The 10,499-nt window shown below is 48.3% G+C and overlaps 2 protein-coding genes across 4 annotated transcripts in view; both read right to left on the bottom strand.

Moving 5' to 3' along the window:
* The window catches only part of LOC125022345 (wings apart-like protein homolog), a 26,957-nt gene extending 19,994 nt beyond the window's left edge, over positions 1–6,963 (bottom strand). The window contains exons 1-2 of one of the 3 annotated variants that reach the window (XM_047608946.1): positions 6,646–6,963; positions 5,177–5,685 (exon numbers count right to left, since the gene is read on the bottom strand). In XM_047608946.1, coding sequence (XP_047464902.1) covers positions 5,177–5,663 — 487 coding nt within the window. In that variant the 5' untranslated portion in view covers positions 5,664–5,685; positions 6,646–6,963. The remainder of the gene's footprint in view (positions 1–5,176; positions 5,686–6,645) is intronic. The other 2 variants (XM_047608945.1, XM_047608948.1) reach the window with 2 other exon arrangements.
* A 741-nt stretch (positions 6,964–7,704) lies between these two features.
* On the bottom strand, positions 7,705–9,942 carry LOC125022346 (nuclear factor 7, brain-like). Its single transcript, XM_047608949.1, has one exon. It carries the CDS (start codon positions 9,523–9,525, stop codon positions 8,128–8,130), a length of 1,398 nt encoding a protein of 465 aa, XP_047464905.1. The 5' UTR covers positions 9,526–9,942; the 3' UTR covers positions 7,705–8,127.
* Positions 9,943–10,499: the final 557 nt, after the last annotated feature.

Here is a 10,499-nt window from a genome sequence, read left to right as displayed (position 1 = left end):
GTTGCTGCCACATATGATCCTTCAGGATGTTTCTGGATGTAAATGACTGAATCCATGGAGGAGCCTGGTAATAAGAGCAGGTGGGTTTATCATCACTGATACTGATCAGTGTGGGAGGACCAGTGTCCACGCGTTTGATGAATCCTACACACATTTTAACTTTCATTCCTACGGTGGAATTGAGAAGCTTTTCTACGCACGGTTTGATAAATGAGGCTCCTGGTCTGGACCCAACTTTTCCTCCTCCCACCTCAGAACCTGGCGTCTCCACACTCCAACGTGGATTTGTCTCTGAAATGTCCTCGCTCTGCTCTGCAGCAGCATCCAGACATGTCTCCGGCCAATTAACCCACAATGACTTAAGTTAAATCCCAGAGGTGCGCTTGTTTTTCTACGCGCTGGTTTGTAGAACCGGCTCATTATTCTGACTCAGGTGTCTGACTGGCTTCCTCTTCAGGACTTTCAGGACTTGTGTGAAGATCCACTGATGTTTTTGGATCATTCTAAGGAAGAAACCTTGATAATCAGCTCATAGAAAAAGAAATGATGTTGACTCAAAGAATAAAGTGACTGGATCCATTTTTTTACCTCTGACCTTTATAAGCTGTTGTAACTTCATGTGCAAACGTGCAATAATTTCACTACGTTCACTAACAGTGACTCATTATTATGTGTGAATGGAGGCATCGTCATGTCATGTTATGTTTTATATTCTGCACATTTTTCATCTTTTCTTCTATTCTATTGATACTGACTGATTTATTTTTTTAAATCTCCTCCGTCTCCTTCATCGTCTGGAGATAAATCTTAGATCCAGATCGAAACAAAAGCAGCAGCATCAGGATTTAAAAAGTCTGACGATCACAGACGTGTTTCTCAGTAACTTCAGAAGAACTTCTTAACACTAATATTCACATTATTCACACGAGACGAATCTCTGACATGTTTAGTAGAGACGATGTTTATGTCCTAAGTGAGTGAACATGTCTGGCTTCATAAATAATGTCCCATAAACGCTCAGGGAAAAAGAACCGTGCTGGAAGAAAAGGTGAATTTATTTATTGATTACTGATAATTGTTTTTGCTGAACAGCCTTTAATTCAATCAGTGGATCCATCACCTCTGTTCCTTGTGCTACTGTATTTAGACCGACTCGATACCGATGCTGATCCGTTTGTTGCTGTCACTCTAAAAGTTGTTAATAATACGTGGATGTAATTTGCTTGATACTGACGTGTAAAAACTTCACGGTACAGCTGCTGTTCTAGTCTCCAAAGAAAGAAGGAAAATATGTGACCACAGCTGAACTATGTTGTGACCTTATCAAACTTAAAGCTCACAAAGCTTTTAACAGTTTGTAAAGACACCAGCTGCATCATTCTAATCTTTGAAATAAAAGTGCAACTTGGTGCAGATATTTAAATTAAATCATTTCAGTGTATAAACAGAAAAGTCACATTATACCTACTATACATTATACAGAAAAAGCAGCAGCAGCAGCAGCAGAGCGTGATATGTGTGGATCAATAGTGGGACAGTGATTGATAACACGGCAGAAAGCAGTTAGAAGACAGGTGGGACATCTCTGGTCATTTGGAGACATTTTGGATTCAAATTGTTGGACGTGGAGCAGAAGGAGATTGTTTGTTGCGGCGTCCATGTCCCACCGGCTCCGGGCGACAGCGAGACATAACGGAGGCTTAACTTATGTTTAAAGTTGAGTTTTGGTGGTTCAATAATTACTTTTTGTGAAATCAGTGAATCATTGTGTTTAATCGTGATTTCTTTTTTCCAGCCCTATGTAAAGTATTTCCACATGACTACAGCTCTGCAGGCTCCTGTTCACCTGACAAATATATAGGACCAGGGGACCATGGGACAACGGGACCAGGGGACCAGGGGACCAGGGGACCATGGGACCATGGGACCATGGGACCATGGGACAACGGGACCATAGGACCATGGGACCATAGGACCATAGGACGATAGGACCATGGGACCAGGGGACCATGGGACAACGGGACCATAGGACCATGGGACCATAGGACAACGGGACCATACGACCATAGGACCATAGGACCAGGGGACCACGGGACCATAGGACCATGGGACCATGGGACCATACGACCATGGGACCATACGACCATGGGACCATGGGACCAGGGGACCAGGGGACCAGGGGACCAGGGGACCAGGGGACGATAGGACCATGGGACCATAGGACGATAGGACGATAGGACCATAGGACCATGGGACCAGGGGACCATGGGACCATGGGACCATAGGACGATAGGACGATAGGACCATGGGACCATGGGACCAGGGGACCAGGGGACCAGGGGACCAGGGGACCAGGGGACCATGGGACCATGGGACAACGGGACCATAGGACCATGGGACCATAGGACAACGGGACCATACGACCATAGGACCATAGGACCATAGGACGATAGGACCAGGGGACCAGGGGACCAGGGGACCATGGGACCATAGGACCATGGGACCATACGACCATGGGACCATGGGACCATGGGACCAGGGGACCAGGGGACCAGGGGACCAGGGGACGATAGGACCATGGGACCATGGGACCATAGGACGATAGGACCATAGGACCATAGGACCATGGGACCAGGGGACCATGGGACCATGGGACCATAGGACGATAGGACGATAGGACGATAGGACCATGGGACCATGGGACCAGGGGACCAGGGGACCAGGGGACCAGGGGACCATGGGACAACGGGACCATAGGACCATGGGACCATAGGACAACGGGACCATACGACCATAGGACCATAGGACCATAGGACGATAGGACCATGGGACCATGGGACCATGGGACAACGGGACCATACGACCATAGGACCATAGGACCATAGGACGATAGGACCATGGGACCAGGGGACCATGGGACAACGGGACCATAGGACCATGGGACCATAGGACAACGGGACCATACGACCATAGGACCATAGGACCATAGGACGATAGGACCAGGGGACCAGGGGACCATGGGACCATAGGACCATGGGACCATACGACCATGGGACCATAGGACAACGGGACCATAGGACAACGGGACCAGGGGACCATAGGACCATAGGACAACGGGACCACGGGACCATGGGACCATGGGACCACGGGACCACGGGACCATGGGACCAGGGGACCAGGGGACCAGGGGACCAGGGGACCATGGGACCAGGGGACCAGGGGACCAGGGGACCATGGGACAGCTGGACAACAGTGTTACACATGTGGTACAAAGTGAATCTGAGGATATATGCGATAGTTCGGGCTAATGGATCAGATCGGACGGGTTCTAATAAAAAATCTGATATCCAATCCAGCCATTTTGGCCTGGATCGGACCCGATACCGATCCAGTGGATCCGATCGGACCATCTCTAAACAGTAAAGACTCATGAGGGATGAGAAACCAGGAGGAGGAGGAGACACCAGGCCTGTGGAAGCAGTGATGGGATCAGAAAGTGGAGCTCGATGTCTGGGTGAATGAGCAGGGAGCCGCTGGGCTACCAGGCCTCTGAGTGACTGAGTTCTTTATCTTGACTTTTTACTCGACCTACTTTCCAGTTGTGCTGCATCAACAGAAACCAGGTCTGATCAGAGCAGAGACGCTCAGACGTTTCCTGTCGGTCACCATGAAAACAACCAGAGACTTCACTCGTGTTTTTTTTTTCCTTCAAGCACTAGAAAAGTTTTCTGCTACAGATCTGGGCCTCGATGCGACTTCCTGGTTCATCTCAGACTCTAAAGGATCTTTTATAACTGCAGGACTAGACCCAGTAACCTTCATGCGTAGCCTGCACCAGTGTTTGGTATTTACACTAGTACCTCATCAGTCTGGCTCACTATCTAACACCATCCACACACTTTCAACAATTAAACCTTCACAGAATTTCATGAGAACAAATGTCTGTATCTCCAAAACCTCTTCAGTTAATCAAGTTGATGAATTAAAACATGGTGCAGATGGAGACGCAGCCGCTACCACAGCTAGCAGCTAGCAGCTAGCCACACTCCTGGGGAAGTGGACCTCTGCTACGACGCTAGGGTCTACGTTAATTAACACAGAAACATAAACTGTGGACAAGTCTTCCTCCAATCAACTGTCCTCATTGGTTCCAGAGGTTTGTGGTGTCTCCTCCGTCTTCTCCCTCCAGCTCCTCAGTTTCTCGGTCAGACTTTTTAAATCCTGATCAGAGTTGGAGCTTCTGTCCAGATCTGGACTCAGATTTAACACCAGAGGACGAATAAACTCAGCTCTAGCTGCAGAACATCGATAATAAATTAAATTAAGTTCAAGCACCAATCGCTGACAGTAGGAAGGAATAATAACATCAGTGTCTGTCCTCCATCCGTTGGAGGATGTGGACATGGACATGGATTTTGTAAAAGGTATCGAGACAATTTGTGTTGTTATTGATGCTATAGAAATAAAATTGACTTAAACTGAATTCAAACCTGTTGTTCAGAACACAGACCGGTTTCTGCAGCCTGAACAGCTTCAACATGAAGGAAACCAGGGATACGATCCGATCTGATAGTTGATGTCCTGAAGTTTGTCTCCCGGACACAACGAAAAACATTTCTTTGAACAGAGAGAAGGAGACTGGACTGATCAGGACGTCCAGGCTGTTCATGTTTGAGTTTAATCTACAGATTTATTAAAGTCAAGTTGGTCCGCAGGTCCAGGCCCTAGACCAGGTCCAGGTCCAGGTCCAGGTCCTAGACCAGGTCCTAGACCAGGTCCAGGTCCAGGTCCAGGTCCTAGACCAGGTCCAGATCCAGGTCCTAGACCAGGTCCAGGTCCAGGTCCAGATCCTAGACCAGGTCCTAGACCAGGTCCAGGTCCCGGTCCCGGTCCAGGTCCTAGACCAGGTCCAGATCCAGGTCCTAGACCAGGACCAGGTCCAGGTCCAGGTCCAGTCCATTACTAAGTGTCAGTTTCAGATCGACACAGAGTGAGTAAGGTGAACTAAGGAGGTTTGGAGACACAGACATTTGTACGACGCTTGAAAGATTCAGCCTCCATTGTTGAAAGTGAAGCAGGAAGCGGAAACAGAAATGAACCCGACTGATAAAAAGACACAGCGCCCCCTAGTGTTTGGGTGGAGTTGTTAGAGACGTCTGAGAGATGAACTCGTTACCTGTGCTGCTGCTGCTGCTGCTGCTGCTGTTGTTGAAGAACCGAGCTGTGTCTTCCACCAGCCGGGGTTGGCTCATCCACGAGGCCCCTCGGCTGGACCCCAACGCCTGAGACCCTCCCTGCAGGCTGGACCGGCTGCCCCCGTCCAGAGACAGCCCCGGCCTCTGGGCCCGGGGAGGCTCTGCTGAGGCCGGCTTGGCGGGGGACGCCTTGCTGCCGCTCCGGGACGACACCGGTTTGGACTCCTCGTCGCTGTCAAAGCCGAACGGATCGTCCAGGCCGTCCCCGCAGGGACGAGGCCTCTTGTACACCTCCAGGACAGAGTCGTTTTTGGGGGCCCCGGAACGCTTGGAGCCCACCTTGGCCTTGTAGGTGGTGTCGCCCCATTTGGTGCTGAGGGTGCCTCTCTTGGTGGACAGAACCTCGTCAAACTTGGACGTGCCCTCGCCTCCCTTCCGGCTGTAGGTTTTACCGAATCTGGACGTCATTGTTGCATCTGGTTCATATTCTCTGAGAGGACGAAGAGTTCAACAGTTAATTACACTTTAATCAATCAGTGGTTCAACAGCCAATCAATCATAATCAATAATAATGATTTAATCAATAATAATCATAACCATGGTTAAATCGGGAAGAAATGTTCTGTTTAAGCAGCTGGTTTGACAAAACAAGGCTAATGTTAGCATGTCAGAGTGCTAATGACAAGCCAGCAGCGGTGCTAAGATGCTAAAGGAGGGATGTAAGGAGAAAAAATAGGATAAATGTTCATTCATTTTATTTCATTTCATTTATTTAAAAAGGACATCTTAATAGTTAATGTGACAGTGTTAGCCAGCTGGCTAATTTTCAACTCTCATCCACTTGCTAAATTTTTTTAAGAACTATTATCATATCTGTGAAAATAGTTGTTAAAAATTATAAAGCAAAAAGAGTCAATAATAATCATAATTAGTATCATGATTTCTAGTTAAACAGGAGGAGAACTGACCTGCTTAGCATGTCAGAGTGCTAATGCTAAGCTAACAGCAGCGCTATTATGGTACTGGAGGGATTTAAGGAAAAATAAACAGTGAATGTTGCAATCAATAATAACCGTTAGCATTAGCATTAGTACACACAGCAGCCGTTAGCTCCACTTTTAGCCCCCGTTAGCATTATCATTAGCATTAGCAACACTGTTAGCTCCCATTAACCCATTAGCATCAGCAAACACAGCGAACGTCAGCTCCACTTTTAGAGTGAAGCTAACAGTTAGCCCCGGAGTAGAGCTAACGACTGCTGTGTTTGTATTAGCATTAGCATCACTAAAGCCGTCACTAAACAGACCAGCTAGCCTGAAGCTAACAGCTAACAATAACTACAAACTGGCACCGCGGCGAGCAACAACAACCGGTGCCCCCAGGTCCTCCCCGCGTCCCTCGGCCCTCCCCGTCCCCAGGGCCGCTTCCAGCCGGTGTATTTCGTGACTACCTCCCGTACTTGGTGAGCTGAAGGGCCGATCCGCTCCGCCCCGGCCTCCGTTTGGATCCTAGCGGGAGGACCGGGCTTCCTTCCCCGGACTCAAGCTGCTCCTTGTCGGTGTAAACAAGGCCGAGCGGCGGCCTTCAGCTCCGGATCAGCGCGGTTCTAACTCAACGGGGGGACCGGGGTCCAGGTCGCCGCTTACAGATCCATCTGAGCCACAAAGCTGCGTTTTTACATCTAATTCCGACTCGATTGTCTCCTCCAGGCTGAGACTCCCCCGCTGCGTCAAGTTACCCGGAAACACCGGAGCAGGACCGGACACCGGAAACCGGGGACCGGAGGCTGAGCCTACAAATTAAAGGCTTTCACCAAACTCACCAAATTAACTGTAAAGCGCTTTAAGTCCATTAACCCTCAAATTATTTATCTTTGGAGTCAGTTTCATTTAATTTCCATTCAGTGTTTAACATCTCTAGCTACACACACACACACACACACACACACACACACACACACACATAGATATATACACTTTTTTTTTGCTTCATATTAAATAACTTTTCAGAATCAGAAACAGAATTAGAATTTATTGATCCCAGTGGGATATGATTGTACATAGTGAGTCCAGAGTCCAATAAATACAAGTATATGACGTGAACATGAGTTGTTGCACAATACCAGTATAAATATGGATTATTGACGGAGGAGCTGTGCAGGGTGATGTCCTCAGGCAGGAACGACTCCCTGTGACTCTGTGGGTCATCGTGGCTTAAAGAACTGTTTCACCAGCACGTCATCGAGTCATGGACCCAGGCCCTGACATAATATGTGTGATTATTCTTGATAATAGTTGTGATAACTAGTGTCTCATACTAAATATTATAGATAACAGAAAATGCTTATTATTGTATTCACTTATTTTAATTCTCTTATTTTATAATTCTTGTTAATATTGTGTATATTATATTGACAGATTATATTTTTATTGTTTTGTGTTTTTTATTATCAGATCTTAGAAATCACAGTGAACACTTGCTAGTGATGAAGAATCGGCTGGAGGAAAAATTAGGTTTTAATGAGGTTTAATTGATTAGAGCAACTTCATTCTCCCAGAAATATAAATCATGCATGAAGAGGACAGTCTGATTTCTTTTCTCTTCATCTGTAAACAGGTCCACAGGACGTCTGGTGGCTTTACATGCAACTGAACGATCGTATCATTCTAGAGAAACAGAGGTTTTTATTTAAAGAAATGAAATGAAAGTGATTTTAATAACAGCATAAATGAAATGATCCATGAATGAGCAGAAAGACTCAAGACGTCTCTAGTTCAGAGAGTTGGACAGTTTGATGTCCCCACTCAGTCCATCTGTCTTCATTAACTCAGGACCATGTCGTTGGATGTTGGCGTCTTTGTCCCAGCTTCCAGACCTGCTGTGAACCAGGCCTCTTGTTCTTCAGATGTGCTGGTGTAGACCTGTGGGGGGACTAATTACTTCCTGTCACCACAGACACGGGGGCAGGTAAGACCCTGAGAGGGAGGGGACTCCTGGTGCACAGGTGAGGGCACAGCCTCTCAGTGAAGGTGTGGCTGAAGGTGTGGACCAGGGTGTCCGTGTCCGGGTCGGAGAAGGTGAGTGTCCCTCCGTCCCAGTCCAGCTGGACCCTGACCCTCCTGAGCTTGTCCCTGATGCTGAGGCTGGTGTACCTGTCCTTGGGGCTGAACGCTCGGTATCCCAGACCGTTGAACTCCACACTCCAGACCGTGGAGCCCACGAAGCTCTGCCTGCAGCCGGACTCCACCACCACCCCCAGCTCCCAGTCCTTGTTGTTCCCCACCTCCACGTCCCAGCTGTGCGTCCCCGAGTCAAAGCCGGAGCCCAGGACTGAGTCCCAGTACTCAAACCTCTCGGGGTTTTCTGGAAGCTGCCGTCTCTTCCCTCTCCTCACGCTGCTCAGATCCTCCCCCAGCATCAGCTCTGGATTGGCCGTGTTAGGATCCAGAATGACAGGAGTGTAGGAGACCAGGTCCTTCATGTTGTTCCAGATGTTGAAGGCCAGGTTGCCCAGATGTTTGGCCTGGTCTATCAGAGCTCCTGAGGGCAGCTGTGGATCATCCAGCAGGGGGCAGCGCTGGACTCTTTCCACTGCAGCCTTGTAGTTGTTGAGGAATGAGACGTCTTCAGCTCTCAGCTCCTCCTCTGTGGCTCTGACTGTGTCTGAAAGAGCTGCTATCTCTCTGCTCAGAGCCTCCATCTTCTCCTTCATCATCTGACTCTTCTGCTCCTCTTCCTCCCTCAGTGCAGCCATCCTGGCCTCCTCTTCCTCTGCTAGAAACTGGTGAAGCTTCTTGAACTGCTCCTTAATCTGCCTCTCTGTGTGTCGGGCCTGGACCTTGATATGTTGAGCCGTGTGATTAAAGACGACTCTGACTTCCTGGAGGAGCTGTAGCTTGTCCTGTAGAGGCCTCACGGAGGTCTGGAGCTGCTCCCTCTGGTCCCGGGCCATTTCATCGATGGGTCTGAATCTGTGCTCAGCGTGTTTTTCTGAATCTCTGCAGACGATGCACACCGGCTGCTGGTGGTTCAGACAGAACAGTTTGAGTTTCTCGGCGTGCAGCCTGCAGAGGAGCTCCGGACCAGACGACGCTCTCTGACCTCGGTCCTGCAGAAAGGCCTCGCACAGGTTCTTCAGGGCCAGGTTACGAGGCGGCTCGCTCCACGGAGACACGGCTCGACACACCGGACACTCCTGGACCAGCTTCCTCCTCCACCAGCTCTGCAGACAGACCCGGCAGAAGCTGTGGCTGCACCACAGCAGAACAGGATCTTTGAAGATGTCGTGGCAGGCGGGACAGCAGAGGTCCTCCTCACACTGGGACGCCATGTCCCTGGTCACCTCGACCTAAACCTCCGTCTCCTCTCGTCTCGTTTTAACTTCCCTTCTCTGTCAGGATCAAGGATCAACCAGCTGTACTTCCTTGTAGTCAGGTGAGTCAGAGAGTGGGCGGAGCTATGAGTCAGAGGAAACTCCAGGTACAAACACCATCCACACATCACATGACCAGAGAATCATTGTTTCATACCGGCTCACTTTGTCGCAACTACATCTGTTGAATCTGAACGTTTTCCACAAACCAAGAGTTTTCATTTCAAGCTTCAGACGTTTAACTGAAGCTGAGGAGTAAAAATAATCCTACGTCTGTAAGAAGGAGAAACAGGATCATCAGGTCCGACCTGTTCACACAAACCATGCAACGACATGTAAAGGTTCCTTGCATGTTTAGGTCCAAATGTTTGCGCATGTTGTGTGTTTCTGTGACGTGTCTTGTTTTCTACGTCATGCTGCTCCACCTTAAATAACCTCACCAGGACAAATACAGTCTTCTGAATCTGAATGTGACAAAGAGACGCGGGACTCAACAGGAAGAGGAGTCCAACTCATTCACAGGAGAAACAAGCCTTTAAAAGACTAAACTAAAAAGTCTTAAACTAAACAATAAATAATCCTTCCTTTCCAGCTGTTCATGGTTGTGATCCAGTGGTGGGTAGAGATCCATTTAATTAAGATTTTAATTAAAACCAGGCGTCAACACTTAGACGTGGATCATATGCAGGTGTTGATGAAGGTCTAAACTCAGCCTGCAGCTTCATGGCCCTGAACTCTACTACAGATGTAGTTTTGCTAATAGGTGCTTCTAAATACTTTACATTAGACACTAAAGGTTCGGGTTTGGTCAAAAAGTGAAAACTGATGAAGCATCGAAACATCTGCAAGAGTCAAGATGCAAAAATCTTAACAAATGAAGGTCTGAGTCAAGAAAAGAGAGAATGAAAGCTGGTTTCTGTACGGTGGGCTCT

This window comes from Mugil cephalus, chromosome 16 (genome assembly GCF_022458985.1).
Source record: "Mugil cephalus isolate CIBA_MC_2020 chromosome 16, CIBA_Mcephalus_1.1, whole genome shotgun sequence".
NCBI classification, from domain to species: domain Eukaryota; kingdom Metazoa; phylum Chordata; class Actinopteri; order Mugiliformes; family Mugilidae; genus Mugil; species Mugil cephalus.
The sequence above is the reverse complement of the archived record's forward strand: the minus strand, read 5'-3'. Positions and strand labels throughout refer to the sequence as shown.

Bases quoted from the DNA above. Each gene is read 5' to 3' on its own strand.
- LOC125022346 (XM_047608949.1), bottom strand. From the start codon at position 9,525: ATGGCGTCCCAGTGTGAGGAGGACCTCTGCTGTCCCGCCTGCCACGAC.